General features: G+C 33.0%; 1 protein-coding gene across 1 annotated transcript; it reads right to left on the bottom strand.

Moving 5' to 3' along the window:
• Nucleotides 1-1,005: 1,005 nt before the first annotated feature.
• Nucleotides 1,006-18,376, bottom strand: LOC128558000 (uncharacterized). The gene is made up of 9 exons (XM_053546717.1): nt 18,337-18,376; nt 12,489-12,509; nt 11,780-11,818; nt 10,446-10,484; nt 9,677-9,817; nt 9,048-9,191; nt 8,846-8,875; nt 7,692-7,730; nt 1,006-1,025 (listed from the first exon to the last, which is right to left on the bottom strand). Exons 1-9 carry the CDS (start codon nt 18,374-18,376, stop codon nt 1,006-1,008), a joined length of 513 nt encoding a protein of 170 aa, XP_053402692.1.
• Nucleotides 18,377-18,669: the final 293 nt, after the last annotated feature.

The raw sequence follows: 18,669 nt of genomic DNA, 5'->3' as shown, positions 1-18,669 counted from the left end.
TTTTTTAAATGGATGTATATCAATGGAAAAGTAAAACACAAAAAAAAAGGCACCTGTTTTCAAAACCAAAAAAAAATAAAATAGAAACAAAACATAGCAAATCCCTGAAAAGGGAAAACGGGGTGTTTTGGGCTGACAGTCAAGGATGTTCGGGGCATTATAGTCGGTTTATTTTAAAATAATTAACCCAAACGCCTTTTCATTTTTAAATTTTTTTTACTATTCAATTTTTTTGCTTATTTTAAAAACAATTTTTAAGTAAGGGTCTTTTTCTGAATTTTAAGACTGAATAGCATTTAAATTCCATTGCGTCTTACTGAAATTTTGTTTACGGTCGCTGATTTTGATCGATTTTCATTACTTAAATTTAATGACCGTCTGAGGGGTTTTTGAAGAATAAAAAACCCCTTTTAAATTCAACTTAAAAATTTTGAAGTTATAAAAATTAACATTAAAAGTCGAAAAAAAAAAAAACCCCCAAAAAAAAAAAAAAATTATATTTTTTGCTACAAATGAAAAACAGAAACAAGGCAGTAAAAATTTGGGGGGGGGGGGGGGGAAATAGTGACATTATTGTTCTCGGTAGTTGTAAAAATCTTTCAAACTAAAGGGTTATTCAAAAATAAACATGACAGGCAAAAAAACCCTGCAACCACTCGTTCCACTAGGGCCCGCTCAAGCGGAATTGTTGTTGTGATGTTAATTAACTATATTTTTTTAGAAGATCCTTAGAAGGCATGGAATGCAACTAAGAAAAAAATAAAAACAGTATTTTCCCAAGAAAATTGTTTAAAAGATTTTTAATTTTTTTAAAGACAATTGGGCGAGCTTTGAGCGATAACATAAGAAAATTGTTCAAACAATCATTTAGCTAACACGGTGCAGTGACCATAACACACGAAAAAGCTGTCAGAACAGCCAATTTGGCACAGGTTTATGTTTCATATATTTAAAAAGTCTGTCAATAATCTAATTGGGAATTGGTAAGCGGTTACCGTAACTGCATCAGTAGTCGAAAATTGTTGCTGAAATATATAAAGAAATACAAATAGTAACTCAAGAACACAACAGCATTAAAATTTTCACAAAACCTACGCAAGGAAACAAATGTTCTTCTAATAAATATTCGTATATCTTGCGGCGGTTTTCGTGCGTGCTTAAATTTCAAAAAAAGAATACTATTAAATGTTGGGTTTTTGTTTTATCGACCCTGGAAAAAAATGGGAAATTTTATCCAATCCCCCGGTATGTTAAAAACCCTTTTGTTTGTTATGACTCCTTTTTTGGGGGGGTTTTCAGTAACCAAAACTGATAACCAAAAAGACCTGAAAAATTTTATTTATTTTTTTCGTCATGTTAAAAGTACAAAGGGAAATCAAAAATAACGGATTTTGCCAAAAAAAGTTTAAAAGATATAATTGCACATGAGTGTAAATTTTTTGTGCCTCTCTTTAAAAAACCCCAACCCTTGGTAGGGTATTCGTTTGTATGATGGGTATATTTTTCCCCTTTTTGCAAGTTTTCACGATATGCTACTTTTAAAATAAATACTGTTTAATTCGGAGCGTACTTCAAAATTTCTTTTTTAAATCCGTTATGTTCAATGCATTTCTTTAAGCTTCGACATGTGGAAGTGGGAAAAATCGCAAATACATTTCGTATCAATTCTTAAATTATAATTGCAAGGATACATATTTTTTTGTCTAACTGCACAAAACTACACAATTTATTTACTTACTTATACTGCAATAAATGGGGTTTTAAAAAAACAAAAGAGCAAGTCAAAACCTTTGTCAGTTTTTATAAGCTGAGCGGGGGTTTTTTATTTGTTACAATTTCCCAAGTATTTTTCCCCCTCCCTCCAATTGTAGGTAAAAATTTTTTTCGTTTCCAAGGGTAGTTTTTTGGGTATTTTTAAAAAATCCTGTAAAAAAAGCCCAAAACCCTTAAAAATCATAAGCAATTTTTTCTAAAAAAAAAGGTGGTTGGGCCCTTTATAGTACAAGTGAAAGTTTATATTTTATAATCATTTTTTTAAAAAAAAACTTTTGAAAAACTTATATTTAAACGTATGACGTCACAGGGAACAAAATTTTTTTTTTATTTGAACCCCCTCCAAAAAATTTTTCCTATTTTTTTAATTTTTTTTCCCAATTTCCCCCTTTTTTTTAAAAAATAAAATTATTATAAATAAATTCAGGGCCCCATTTTTCTTGTTCAGCAAATTTTTGGGTTTTAAAAAAAGCATCACATTTTTTCTAAACCCATTTCGCTATATGGAGTAGGCAAATCACAACAATTTTTCTCAAGGAAACTATGCCTTTTTGGGAATATGTGGAAAATGTTGCAAAACAAGGGTCTTTGAAAGATTTAATTTAAAAATGAAATTTTTGGGGGGGGGGAAATAACTAAATTTTTATATAAACCTAAAAATTTTCAGAATTAAGGGGATATTGGATATTTTTAAAAAAATGTTTTGTCATATTTAGAATGATGTAATGTTGTCTTAAACTCTGTTCCCCCGTAACTTCTTGTCTTTGAAGTAGTTTTTGGCAAACTGAAAACGAAATAACAAAATGACGTAAATTAAATTCAGAGTGTCATCTTTCAAAAGAGGCATGGTTTAAGAATAATACAAAATTTAAAAATTTTTTCCCTTTCAGAATCTTTTTTTCCCATTTTTTCCCTTGGCCCCTTTTTTAAAATTTAAAAAACTATAGAATGTCCATGTTTGAATTAGTTAATGAGTTCTGTTTGAAATAAGTCAACGTCTCTGTAAAGTCCATCCTAGGAAATGGAAAATTGTTTTTTCTAAAGGTATCACAAGGAAATATGCATTAAAAGTTAAAGCGTATATTACTTCTCTTTGGTTATTTTTCTAACAACCCAAGCCGGGGGGTTTTTAAACAATATTTTATTCAAAAACTAGCATGAAAAAACAATTATGTAAAAAAGAAAGGGGACGGTTGTACTTTTATAAGCTTTTATGAAATCTTTCTGCGGTTTTAAAAGATTTTGGTCTACAAAGGGAAATAATTTTAATCATTCCCTCTTTTTTGGGCTTTTTGGACGTCTTTTTCCCCGGTTTAAATTTGTCCTTACTAAATAAAAATTATACGTCATCAAATTTTTGACAATTATGTAATTAGGTATAATAATTCAATAAGGATTCATTTAAAGTCTGTAAAATTTTCGCTAGATTCACCCATGGAAAAGTAAAAACAGTTGTCTTTGTTTGACAATACCCTCAAAAAAACAAAAAAAACTGTCATTTTTTTTGTTTAACGGAAAAAAAATAGCAGGGGGCTTTGCAGGTCGTTAAACGTCTTTTTGTTCGGGGGGCAGTCAGAAGAAAAGTTCGATGTTCTCTAACAGCATGAGCGTGTGTAGAATGCCACCAAGCGGTAACTTCTTCGAAAAAGAGTTCTACTACCGAGAGAGCTTTGGACGTTGAAAGAAGATTTGGGAGTCAGCCAAAGTATGACAACACGATAAATTTTTGTAATAAATTTATCAAAACAGTCTGTGTGCAACGAACACTTACTTAGCAAATTTCTAATTTGCTTTAGCTGGCGTCAGCATTTCTCGGAAGGGATTTGCTTTGAAGTTTATAACGAAAAAAAATAAACTTCGTTTTGGCCAGTATTTGTAAGTTTAAAAGTCTATCAGAGTTTCGTTCTTTTGCATCGTTTTTTTAAAGTTTTCCCATTCGATTTTTTAAATTTCCTGTGTTATGGTATTAACTATATATATTTAGTCATTGTAATGTGAACGAAAAAAAAAATTACTCCCTGTATTGGCGAGAGTCTCACTAGACTTGTTCCCTTAAAACATTATCATTTACTTTAAATGGTGTGATAATAAAAGGAAAAAAAAACCAGAAAAGGCACCTTTTTTGTCAAACCCAAAAAAAATACACTATTGAAACCAAACACATGACAACCCTGTAAAAGGAACAGGGTGTTTTGGGCGACAGTCAAAGGGATGTTCGGGGATTATATCGGTTATCTTAAATAATTACATCAAAACGTACCTTAATTTTAATTATGTTTACTATTCAATTTTTGCTGATATTTTAAAACTATTTTTTAAAAGTAATGGTCTTTTTCTGTTTTAAAGACTGAATATGCTTTTAAATGTCCACTTGGTCTTACTAAAATTTTTTTCACGGCTCGCTGATTTTGATCGATATACATTACTTAAATTTAAATGGACTCGTTGACGGTTTTGATAGAAAAAGAAACACCCTTTTTTTAAAATATGATATTTGTAGTTATAAAATTAAAATTAATAAGCATCTGAACAAACGCTTTTTCTCTGTTGATTCATTTAAATTTAAACCTGCCATTTGCCTTTTACAGGCTATTCAAGTTGCATATTTTATCGTGAAATTGTGTACAAATGAAAAAAAACACAAGGCAGTAAAGTTGGGGGGGGGGGGGGGGGGGGAAATAGATGAATTTAGCTTCTCGAGTAGTTGTAAAAAACTTTCAATCTAATGGTTATTCAAAAATATAACATGCGGCAAATAAACCCTGCAACGTCACTCGTTCCATGGGGGCCAGTCAAGCGGAATTTTTGTTGGATAGTTAATTAACTATATTTTATTTAGGATCCATTAGAAGGCTTGGATGCAACTAAAAAAAAATAAAGCAGTAATTTTAAGAACTTGTTGAAATGATTTTTAATTTTATGACAAAATTGGACAGCTTCGAGCGTAACATAAGAAAAACATTGCTTCAAACAATCATTTAGCTAACGACAGGTGACAGTGACCCGAAACCCCGAAATTTCTTCAGAACAGCCCCATTTTTAGCACATGTTATTTTATTGATATTTAAAATGTCTGTCAATAATAATTGGTAATTGGTAAGTGTGTTACCTGTAAGCTAGTAGTCGAAGTGTTGGAAAATATAAAGAAAATATCAAATAGTAACATCAAGAACACAAACGATTAACTTCACAGAATCCTACCCAAGGGAAACAAATGATTCTTCTAATCAAAATATACATATCTGTGCGGCGTGTTTGCGTGCGTGCTTAAATTTCAAATAAAGAATACTATTTCCTGTTGGTTACGATTTTGAATGCCCTGGAAAACTGAAATTGTATCCAATCCTACCCCTATGCTTAAAATACCCTTTTTGTTTGTTATGATCCCATTTTGGGGTGTTTACAGCTAAACCAAAACTGATACCAAAGCCGAAATTTAAATTTTTTATTTTCTGATGAAAAGTTAAATGTCAATCGGTTTAAAACAGATATAAGGGGTTTTTTAAACAGTTTTTTCGTTTTATTTTCACATGAAGGTTTAATTTTTTGTGCCTCTCTTAAGAAAACCCAACCTTGGTAGTGGTTTTGTATGAGGTGGTTATTTACCCTTATTTCATGTTTTCAAAGTGGGTGCTTTCTTTTAAAATCAACGTTTTTTTCGGAGCGCTACTTAAAAAGCAGTTAACTCGTTATGTTCAAAGCTTTACTTTTTAGCATTCAGCATGGGAAGGGGGAAACCCGCAAATACTTTCGTATCAATTTCCCTTAAATTATATTGCAAGGATTTATTTATTTTGTCTAATTTCACAAAACTCACCAAATTGCATTTACATTATACTGCAATAAAATAGGTAGTAAAAAACAAAAAAGCAAGTCAAACTTCGTCAGTTTCTAAACGAGCAGGTGTTGTTATATCTGTTTTCAATTCCCAAGTATGTTCCCCCTCCACTCACAATTGTAGGTAAATTTGTTTTCGTTTCCAATGGTGTTTTCGTATTTCAAAATCACTGTAAAAAAAGCCAAAAAGCTTAAAAAATCATAATGCAGATGTTCAAATAAAGGGGTGTAGGCCAATATTAGAAAAAAGTGAAAGTATATATTTTAAAATACATTTTTGAAAGAATAAACATTTTTTAAAATCTTTTTTACAAACGTATGAGTCCAGGGGAAAAAAATCTTTTTTTTTGATTTCGATACAAACCCCAACAAAAGAGGTCCAAATTTATATTCCTTTATCGTTTTGAATTTTTTGTCCAACCCCTACCCAATTTTTTTTAAATTTTTAAAATCTTCAATCAATTCTGAGACCGTTTTTTGTTCAGCTAATTTTGAGTTTAAAAAGCAAACATATTTTTCTGAACCTTTTTGCTTATGGGGTAGGCAAATCACAACAAATTTTTTACAAGGTAAATACCACTTGTTCGGATATTGTGGGAAAAAGTTGACGAAAAATGGTCAGAAAGATTTTAATTTTAAAATAAAAATTTTTTTCGGGGGAAAAAATAAATAGTTTTTTAAAAAACCCTTTAAAAATATACGAAATATGGGTTTTTGGGTATATGATGTTTTTTTCAAAATTAGAAAGAGTTGTTGTCTTTAAAAATTTTTACCCGTAACTTCATTTTCTGTTGAAGTAGTGTTTGGGAAACCAAAAAACACAATAAGAGAATGACGTCAATTAATTCAGAGTTCTATGCTTTCAAAAGAGGGGTGGGTTTTTTTGAATAAACTAAAAATTTAAAAAGTTTTCTCCTTTCAGAATACGTTTTTTCCATTTTTCCCTTGGGCCCTTTTTAAATTTTTAATCTATGAATGATCGCTGTATGTTTTGTTAAAGGTTCTGTTTGAAATACAGTCAACGTCTCTGTAAGTCCCTCCCAGGAAATGGAAAATTGTCTTTTTCTAAAGGTAGTCACAAGTAAATAGCATTAAAAATTTAAAAAGTATTTACTTCTTTTTGGTTTGTATTCATGACCTTCCCGAGCCCGGGTTGGTTTAAACAATATTTTATTAACAACTAGCATGTAAAAACAATATATTTAAAAGCAAGGGACGAGTTTTTACGTTTAAAAAGCTTTTATAGAAACTCTTTCTGCGGTTTTTCAACGATTTGGTCTAACAAAAGGGAATAAGTTAATTTATTCCTCTCATTTTCGGTTTTTTTGGGCGTTTTTTCCGGGGTACCTTGTCCTTATAAATATCAATCTTAGTCTATCTAATTTTGACAAAATTTAGTAATTAGGTATAAATGAATTCAATAATAGATTTACTTGAAGACTGTAAACTTTCGCTGATATCCCCTGGGAAAATAAAAAAAGTTGTCTTTGTTACAAGTCCCTCTAAAAACAAAAATAAACGTCATTTTTTTTTGTTTAAAAAAGGAAAAAGAAAAGGGGGCGGGCTTTGCAGAGTCGTATAAAAACGTTTTTGTTCGGAGGCAGTCAGAAGCAAAGTTACGATGTTCTCTAACTAGCATGAGCGCCTGTGTAGAATGCCAGCCAAGCGGTAACTTCTTCGTATAAAGAGTTCTACTACTCGAGAGAGCTTTGGACGTTGAAAGAAGAGTTTCGGAGTCAGCCAAAGTATGACAGATCAGCAGATCAATTTTTGTAATAAATTATCAAAACACGTCTGTGTGCTAACGAACACTTACTTAGCTATTTCTAACTTGCTTTATGCATGGCGTCAGCATTTCTCGGAAGGTATTTGCTATTGCAAGTTATATAACAGCATACAAATCAACTTCGTCTTGGCCAGTCCATTTGTAAGTTTAAAAGTCTATCAGAGTTTCGTTCTTTTGCATCAGTTCTTTGAAAGCTTTCCATGTACGATCTTTTAATTAGCCTCTGTAGTGTATGGTATTAACTATATATATTTAGTCATATGTAATGTGTAACGAATAAAATATCATAACATACCTGTAGTTGGTCCGAGAGTCTCACTAGTACTTGTTGCACCTGTAAACACATTATCATTTACTTTAAATGGATGTGATAATCAATGGAAATAGTAAACACAGAAAGGCACCTGTTGTCAAATCCAAAAAAATACACTATTGAAACCAAACACATAGACAAATCCTGTAAAGGAACAGGGTGCTTGGGCTGACAGTCAAATGGATGTTCGGGGCATTATAGTCGGTTATCCTTAAATAATTACATCTAAACGTACCTATACATGTTAATTATGTTTTACATATTCAATTTTTGCTGATATTTCTCAAAACATATTTCTTAAAGTAATGGTACTTTTTCTGAATGTTAAGACTGAATATGCATTTAAATGTCCACTTGCGTCTTACTGAAATTTTGTTTCACGGCTCGCTGATATTGATCGATAGTACATTACTTAAATTTAAATGGACTCAGTCTGAGCGGTTTTGCATAGAATAAGAAACACCCTTTTAATTCAACTATGATAATTTGCTAGTTATAAAAATTAACATTAATAAGCATCTGAACAGATCGCTTTTTCTCTGATCTGATTCATTTAAATTCAAACCTGCCATTCTGCCTTTCACAGTGCATATTCATAGTTGCATATTTTATCGTGAATATTTGTGCTACAAATGAAATACAGAACACAAGGCAGTAAAGTCTGGGGGGGGGGGGGGGGTAAATAGATGACATTATAGCTTCTCGAGTAGTTGTAAAATACTTTCAATCTAATGGTTATTCAAACATATAACATGACAGGCAAATAAACCATGCAACGTCACTCGTTCCCACTAGGGCCAGCTCAAGCGGAATTGTTGTTGTGATAGTTAATTAACTATATATTTATTTAGAAGATCCATTAGAAGGCATGGAATGCAACTAAGAAAAATAAAAGCAGTATTTCCTATAGAACTTGTTGAAATGATTTTGAATTTATATGACAATTGGACGAGCTTCGAGACGATAACATAAGAAATACATTGCTTCAAACAATCATTTAGCTAACGACAGGTGACAGTGACCATAGACACACGAAATGCTGTCAGAACAGCCACATTTGAGCACATGTTCATGTTATCATGATATTTAAAATGTCTGTCAATAATCATAATGATGTAATTGGTAAGCTGTGTTACCTGTAACTGCATCAGTAGTCGAAGTAGTTGCTGAAATATATAAAGAAATATCAAATAGTAACATCAAGAACACAACACGCACTTAACATTCACAAGAATCCTACGCAAGGCAAACAAATGATTCTTCTAATCAATATATACGTATATCTGTGCAGGCGTGTTTGCGTGCGTGCTTAAATTTCAAATAAAGAAATACTATTACCTGTTGGATATACGATTAGAATCGACCCTGGAACAACTGAAATTGTATCCAATCCTACCGGTATGCTTAAAGTACCGATGTTGTTTGTTATGACTCCTATATTTGGGGTGTTTTCAGCTAAACCAAAACTGATACCAACAAGACCTGAAATTGTATTTATTTATTTTCTGATGCACTGTTAAATGTACAATCGGTAAATCAGATATAACGGATTTTGCAAACCAGTTTAACGATATAATTGCACATGAAGTGTAATTGTTTGTGCCTCTCTTAATGAAAACCCAACCTTCGGATAGTGGTATTCTGTATGTATGATGGCTATATTTACACCTTATTGACAATGTTTTCACAGATGATGCATACTTTTAAAATACATACTGTTTAATTCGGACGCGCTACTTACAATATGCATGTTTAACTCCGTTATAGTTCAATGCTATTACTTTACAGCATTCAGACATGTGGAAGTGGGAAACTCGCAAATACATTTCGTATCAAATTCTTAAATTATAATTGCAAGGATTACATATTTATTTTGTCTAACTGCACATAAACTCACACAACTTGCATATTACTTTACTTATACTGCAATAAAATAGGTAGTAAACAAACAAAAGAGCAAGTCAAACCTTCGTCAGTTTCATAAGCTTGAGCAGGTGTTGTTATATACTGTTCATCAATTCCTAAGTATTGTTCCACTCCACTCACAATTGTAGGTAAATAATTGTTTTCGTTTACCAATGCGTAGTTTGCAGCTATTTCAAAACTCACTGTAAAAAAGCCAAACGCTTAAAAATCATAATGCAGATGTTCTAAATAAAGCGTGGCTGTAGGCCAATATATATGTACAAGTGAAAGTATATATTTTATAATACATTTTTGAAAGAACTAAACATTTTGAAAATCTTATATTTACAACGTATGACGTCACAGGGAACAAAATCTGTTTTTGTGATTTCGATACACACCCTAGACAAACAGAGGTCACTATATGATATTCCTATTATCGTTTTGAATTTTCTGTCCAACCTCTACCTAAATTTGATAATATATAATATCATATCAATCAATTCATGAGACCAGTTTTTCTTGTTCAGACTAATTTCTGAGTTTAAAAAGCATCACATATTTTTCTGAACCATTTCGCTATACTGGAGTAGGCAAATCACAACAATTTTTCTACAAGGTAACTACTAGCACTTGTTCGGAACTATTGTGGTAAAATGTATGACGAACAATGGTCTATGAAAGATTTAATTTCAAAATGAAAATTCTTTCGAGGGGAAATAACTAAATAGTTTATATAAACCTTAAACATATACAGAAATAATGGGATATTGGATATATAGATGTTTGTCAATATTTAGAATGATGTAATGTTGTCTTAAACTCTGTTACCCGTAACTTCATTGTCTGTTGAAGTAGTTGTTGGCAAACCTGAAAAACGACAATAACGAGAATGACGTCAATTAATTCAGAGTGTCTATGCTTTCAAAAGAGGCATGGGTTTAATGAATAATACTAAAGTGAATAAGTTTTCCCCTTTCAGAATACAATATTTCCCATGTGTTCCTTGGCCTTTTTTAAATATTAATCTATAGAATGATCGCATGTATGAATTAGTTAATGAGTTCTGTTTGAAATACAGTCAACGTCTCTGTAAAGTCCATCCTAGGAAATGGAAAATTGTCTTTTTCTAACAGGTAGTCACAAGGTAAATATGCACTAATAAGTTAAAGCGTATATTACTTCTCTTTGGTTAGTATTCATGACACATATCCAGAGCCGGTTGGTTTAAACAATATTTTATTCAACAACTAGCATGTAAAAACAATATATGTTACAAAAGCAAGGGATCGAGTTGTACGTTAATAAGCTTCTATAGAAACTCTTTCTGTGGTTTTACAACAGACTTTGGTCTAACAAATGGTAATAATGTAAATCATTCCTCTCATTTTCGGCTTTTTGGACGATCTTATTCCCGGTGTACCTTTGTCCTTACTAAATATCAATCTATACGTCTATCTAATTTTGACAAATATATGTAATTAGGTATAAATGAATTCAATAATGAGATTCACTTGAAGTACTGTGAAACTTTCGCTAGATATCACCCATGGAAAGTAAAAACAGTTGTCTTTGTTGACAAGTACCCTCTAAAAACAAAATAAACTGTCACTTTTTATTGTTTAACAGGAAAAGAAAGTAGCAGCGGGCTTTGCAGAGTCGTATAACACGTCTTTTGTTCGGAGGCAGTCAGAAGCAAAGTTACGATGTTCTCTAACTAGCATGAGCGCCTGTGTAGAATGCCAGCCAAGCGGTAACTTCTTCGTATAAAGAGTTCTACCACTCGAGAGATCTTTGGATGTTGAAAGAAGAGTTTCGGAGTCAGCCAAAGTATGACAGATTAGCAGGTCAATTTTTGTAATAAATTATCAAAACACGTCTGTGTGCTAACGAACACTTACTTAGCTATTTCTAACTTGTTTAAGCATGGCGTCAGCATTTCTCGGAAGGTATTTGCTATTGAAAGTTATATAATAGCATACAAATCAACTTCGTCTTGGCCAGTCCATTTGTAAGTTTAAAAGTCTGTCAGAGTTTCGTTCTTTTGCATCAGTTCTTTGAAAGCTTTCCATGTACGCTCTTTGAATTAGCCTCTGAAGTGTATGGTATTAACTATATATATATAGTCTTTTGTAATGTGTACCGAATAAAATATCATAACATACCTGTAGTTGGTCCGAGAGTCTCACTAGTACTTGTTGCACCTGTAAACACATTATCATTTACTTTAAATGGATGTGATAATCAATGGAAATAGTAAACACAGAAAGGCACCTGTTGTCAAATCCAAAAAAATACACTACTGAAACCAAACACATAGACAAATCCTGTAAAGGAACAGGGTGCTTGGGCTGATAGTCAAATGGATGTTCGGGGCATTCATTATGTTTTACCCAGCGGTATCTAAAAGGGACAGTGTCCCAATTTGAATAAATGTTGGCCATGACCTTATTGATAATACTACAAAATAAGTTGGATGAGAAGACGTTAAAGTTTTAGGTTTTTCCCTATTTTAGTTCTAAGGGCTCCTGAAGTGGGACAAACCAATCCCTTTGAACAAGCTTGAGAGTGGGTGGAATCGATGTCTGACAATGGAGATGGCGCCTCGAGTTGCTGCAGACAACTAGATGGAGGTTCCTTGCAGTCGCCTCAAGCATTAGACGGCGCTGAAGAGGAGTGAGTGAGTGAGTGAGTGAGTGGACTTTTGCTAGAATACTACAAACCAAGTTTGATGAAATTCTGTCCCGTACATTCTGAGGAGGCAATGTTTATGTAAATTGTGAATAATGTACGCCTGACCATCTAATTTTTCTAATAGTTAAGTCTGAACAATTAGTTCAAGAGAGCTTAAAGTCCAAAAAATTGAATAATTACCTCCATGTGTTCCCGTAAGAGCTGGAAAAAAAAAGAAAAAAAAAAGAAATATTTAAATAATACAAATTAACACCAACAGTAAATAAACAACTACATAATATATATGCGGGCATGTTTGATATATGCATTCTGGTCCAGTATTAAAAGTTTAAACAAGAAACGTGGAAATCCAACGAATACTAGATTTTCAAACTTTGCATTACGCCAATAGATTTTGTTTAAAAAGGGTCATGTTATTCTATACATATTTGACTGAATTCAATCATTCCATTAATAGGTATAGATATAAGACAAGTAGATGTGTCATTGCCATATGTGATTCCTGATTTTTATGGAAGTAACCTTACACAAAATTTGCTGACAACAAACTAAAGATATTGAGCATAAACCATTTTTCTACTTTTAGTAACAGTGACCAATCACACAGAAAACAATCTATTTTAGTAACTATGACGTTGACCTTGACCCAATTGCATTATAACGACTTTTTATCACAAAACATGTTAGGCACTCAGGGGATTTGAATCGCGACCCATCTGTTCAACAGCTCACTAGATCTCTTCAGCCCAACGCTCCAGACCACCACAACCCAGCATATTAATTAAGTTCGAAACTAGAACTATTAAGTAGAAACCATTTTTCTGTTTTAAGTTAAAGTGTCTTTGACCCTGACCCGAGTGGCCCCTAAATACATTCCCAACGTTTGACTTTGATAACAGCTATCTGAACACAAAGTCTGAAGACAATAGGTGTACCTAAACTAAAGATATTGAGTGGAAGCCATTTTTCTATTTTTAGTAACAGTGACCCTAAATATCATCAAAAGCTAATTCTTTAGATAAGCTTACTGTACACCAAGTTTGGTGACAGTAAGCAAATCCAAACTAAATGTATTAACCGGAAACCACGTTTTTGATGATCACAAGTGAGAAAAAAAAATGTTAGTAACAAATTTCTCTTCTTCTATGACCTATTTTTGTGAAATTAAGAAAGAACCATAATTCTAGAAGAAGTAGCCACATTATGTATGGTCGTCTTCCCATCAAGGTATGTCATCTTTGAAACTTTCAAGTATATCCTTTCAATAGTGTTTGGGGAGTTGGACTAACAAGATTGTTCTCTATATTCTATATAGCAAAACTGCCAAAGTGCCATAACTGCGGTAAAAATAGCCACACGATAAGTTCCTTCCTTATGTCCATCTGCACATCAAGCCTATTCATCTGTGAAAGGTTGAAGCAAATCGTGCAAATGGTATGGAAGGAGTTGGACACAAGATTTTTTCAATATATTATGTATAGCAAAACTATCAAAGGGCCATAGCTGCAGTAAAAATAGTCACGGCAAAAGTTTATTTCTTTATGGTCATCTGCACATCAAGCTTTTTCATCTGTTAAAGTTTGAAGCGAAACAGGCAAATGGTGTGGAAGGAGTTTGACACACAAGATTTCAGTATGTACGGACAGGCTGAATGTGGGGGCATTGAATGTTAAAAGCTCATAGGGATTTGAAACACGACCCTACTGTTCCACAGCACAAAATGCTCTAGACCACCGCGCCACGGTAGAATTTTCTAAGTATGCACATTGATTAAGTTATGCTGACCTTGAACTTGACCCCACCGACCCAATATATAATATCAACCTTGGTATTTCTATAAACTAACTATAGGCCAAGTTTAATTTTAATACGTCAATTCAAACTAAAGTAATTAATAGGAAACTGGTTTGTTTTCTATTTTTGTAACAACGGCCTTGGCCTTAACCCTTGTGACCTCATATGCAGTCTCAAACTCTATCTGTATGCAAGCTACCTATATTCTAAGTTTCATTTGAATCGGACAAAATAGTATATGGAAACCAAAAGTTAACGTCTCCTAAACAAGATTTGTTTTTGAAAACCCGATGTTCTCCAACTGTCACCATTTCAGACACGGATGAACACCTTCGTAGTACGCCTTAAGCTTTAACTCGCATAAAAGAGTTATTGGGGCAAGGGACAGTAGATTTGAAAATTCTACCAATCTGCGCTAGTACCAGTGCGAAAAAAATCATAAATAATCTAATTTTGAGAAATTCTAGGTACATTTTGTATTGCACATACTTAGCACTGCATTATGAGACATTTTTAGCCTGCCGATTCCGTTGTTTCTGTTATCAAAACGAGTAAAACGCCGGTTACAGGATACTAGATTTTCAGGCAAAAATGGCCCAAAATGCACGTGTACCTTGCGCGACCTGTACCGTTTTATCTGCAAACGACTGACCTAAAACACATATATGTTTTTAAAGCACGTGACCAGACAAAAATAATGGTGGGAAGAAAAGTGCCTCATGACCGTTTACTTTTCCCGCAAATTTGAGCTGAATCTGGATGGATGAATGACCGTTTCCATTTCGTCTGAATTCCGTTACCTCAGGTAAGACTTTAGACCCGGCCGTCCACACGGAGCTAGGAAAATCGATTCAAGCACATATTATGATATTTATTTTACACAATAACTACTCGTACGCAGGATTCCTCAGTTCTATAAACATCATAAATAACAAGTTGAATATAAATGCCTTTAAAGTTCATCTGTCTATTTTATTTAAAAATCGTACCCGGGCCAAATACGTAACTGGCCCCTGCCACTTTATACTACCAGAAGGTGATATGGTGTTTTAGAAGGGGCGAATAATTCGATGTCAGCTGCTCTATAACTACTCTGACGCAGTTGCCCCCGTTTTATATAAAGAAATTATATTCGTGAAACTGCATGTATATTCCAGATGCGAGCCTCTGCTCCATTACCAATTCAAGATTTAAATAACTTAACCAAGAAACTTAAACTTGAATCGCACAAATATAATGCGACTTTTCTAAAGGGATTTGGAATTTCATGCTGAGTCTAAGATTATGCGTGCGAGTGTATTATGAGCACGTTAATGGTCAATGCTAAGTCTCCGTTAATTCAAGTTGAATAGTACGATATTCCCCACATGTTTTTTTTTTAAATTAAGTGCGTGTAATCTTGGTAGATAATGATACTTTCGGATTGAGTTACGTCGCTTATTGATTTTTGTTTGTAAAGTGTTCAACTGATGACAGCCCGAAAACATATAATTATATTTATTGAATTACATCAATAAAAAGCAGAATATGAAAACAAAAAAAATATAAATAAATATTTTAAAGTGAGGATTGGACATCATCCTCCGAAAAAAGAGAGATAAATTTGTTGTAATATTTTCTTTTGCTTTCTTTTTTCTTCCATTGTTTTGTTTTGATCATCTTGTCTGTCAATAGATGAAAGATATTTAAGCGACAGTTGTAACTCGATGCTGAAATATCATATCATCCAACGGGAATTACATGCGCAGAACATCAAAATAGTGGCTTTTGCGCATGATACATTAAAGTGGCATGGGCTAGATTCGTATTGTGGCTCAGGTACGTTTTCGGAAAAATATCGGCTATGTAGATTATTTTAAGGCATTTATATTTAAATTGTTATTTACGATGTTTATAAAACTAAAGATTCCCACGGACGAGTATTTTTTGTGAAAAATAAATGAATGCTCGAATCGACATTCCTAGCTCCATGCAGACGGTTTGGTCTAAAATCTTACCAGACGGTTGTCCATCCATCTAGATTCAACTCAAAACTGCGAGAAAAAAGTAAACGGTTTCGATGAACTTTTTTACAAAATTGCATTCGTCTAGTCTAGTTACGTGTTCAGAAATAATCATACTTTTTAGACAAGTCATCTGTAGATAATACGGGACATATTTTTAAACTAAACTAAACTATATATATTAAATGTGAAAACAATGGTGACCTTGCATTCAGCATTGATATCCCATATCACCGAACAATATACCGTATACCGAAGATACTTATATCGGAAATGAGACCTCTTTCGTAAAAGTCACCTTAAAAGTCGATAACAAATTTTACTAATTTTACCAATTTGTCAGTAACACAGCAACTTTGTCACGTGGTATAATACTTTAATAAGCGTATATTTGATTTGACATACTTATGAATTGAACATGCCATTTCTAATTACCCAAATTTTGCTTGCTGCTAAGATAATGGCTATTAGGATAAGACAAGACAACATAAGCTCAAGTGAGCTTTTGAACTGACTATTCAAAGCTCCATTGTAACTTTGTCAGATGTTACTGTTTTATGTAAAGCTCTTGTTCAATCTGCCGTATGTCAATAAGCACAGTTTTTCTACGAAAAGCCCACTGTGAATAATTTCACCGACCACACTTAATCTCTGGTACAGAATCAATTTCTTGAATATTCTGAAACTGGAACATATAGTTAAAAATATTGTCACTGACTTCTAAACAACTCATATGTTTCATTTCAAAAAATAACAGGGCACCATCGACAGGTGTGCTTTAAAACAGTGTATTTCTTAGTAGAACACTTAAAGGGACTGGACTCCAGATTTTGGCTGAAATTGATTTTTCTTTAAAATTGAACTTTTTTCATATGATTAACATAGAACTTAGAAGTTAGAGGGGTTTTTTTGTTTCTAAACCATCTTAAAATGCTTACATCAAGAAAAAAACCAGTCTGCGTCGGAAACCGAACTCGGGTTGCCTTGGAAATAAAAACGTTCCTACCATGGCATCTTGATCACTCACGTAAGAGTTCGTACTTATCGAACCTTTATATAAAGCCCTGTCGCGCATTTCAACATGCCACAACGAAATTTTGGATGTTTCCTTGTGTTGTAAGGATTCATCCAAGCGCGCGCCAACGGGCCGAAAGGAACTTTTAATTAAACACGAAATAAAACTTTACGGGTTCAATATTTCCTTGCGGCGCATTTATAGCATTGTTCTGTCGCGCTGCCGCGCTTGCCAAGACATTACAATGAAAATTCCAAACTTCCGTAATGGCGCGTTAACGCACGTGTTAGGATAGGATAACGAAATGTCCTTAATTAGCCACCATAAATTTCACAATATCATTTCTCATTCTACACTCCACTACCTTCCCACTAGAGCAACAAACACTGACTTTTCTACATTTTCTAATTCACATTAACATAATCACCAAATACACGTAAATATATATTTCTTTTGAACTATTAAAATTAAAAAAAAAAACGATATTTTCTTTCAGCTCGCAGGTTTGCAGTGGTAAAAGCGACATGTATATTGTTAAAATTGCGTTCTGTTTTATAGAGGCAAGCTTCTAGATTTTATGTCTTTTTTGATTTTAAAATAGTAATGGTGAAAAAAATCATAAATGTGTGATTCATTGAATTTAATGCAATATTTAATAAAAAGTCTGTAAAATATCCAAAACTATTGTTTACTGAGAATTTAAAGTGTTAAAAGTAGAATGAAATTAACTTAGTCTAAATACATCAACGTAGATAGAATTAAGTGTTTTTTTTTTTATTTTATTATCACAGCAGCATTATTTGTGCCGTATGGAGGACCGTACATTCAGGACAGCTGAACGATAGCATGCATTTTCGCTACAGTCCACGAAGAGGCTTAATCAAACCAAGCCTGCAACGTTTTCTTTTTGTCATGTTAAGCGACCCGTGGAATTTCCACTTTTATTGTTTAGACATTGTTATAATATCAGTTCTTTTGAGACATTAATGGTGTCACTAACGCATGTTGTTGTACAATCCAAATTAACTGACTGGTCTACTAGTATTTTTATTCATATACGGATACGCATACAATTTTTGTCTGGTACCGTGTCGTCAAAATTCCGAACTACATTTAGATTTGTTTATAACTGTGAAAATTTTAGCTGTCGCTCTTCATCAAGAAACGTATTAAAAATCTTTACTGATCTATGGTTTCATTAAAAATGGGTACTTACCTGCAATCAGCAGAATTCTGTACAGTAAACCATTCTCCATTTTTGTTCACAAGGTGAATTGAAAAATGGCAACACAAATGGGCTTTGTTAAAGCCGCATAACGGACCAATATTTCTAACTGAGATTTAAACTATAAATCAGGAACATACAGATTCCTCCAAACTGTGAAAACTGAGAGATATATCAAAGGAAACTTTAGATTTTCTCCTCTGAATTATTTATTTTACGTACCTTCCTTGAAAACAAATATGAGTTACCAATATTTCAAATATCTTAAAATTTTCTAATTATGAATTATTCATATAAGCTAACACGATTTTGACTTTGAAACTC

The sequence above is a fragment of the Mercenaria mercenaria genome, chromosome 6, assembly GCF_021730395.1.
Source record: "Mercenaria mercenaria strain notata chromosome 6, MADL_Memer_1, whole genome shotgun sequence".
Classification (NCBI taxonomy): domain Eukaryota; kingdom Metazoa; phylum Mollusca; class Bivalvia; order Venerida; family Veneridae; genus Mercenaria; species Mercenaria mercenaria.
This window is presented reverse-complemented; position numbering and strand designations above follow the sequence as displayed.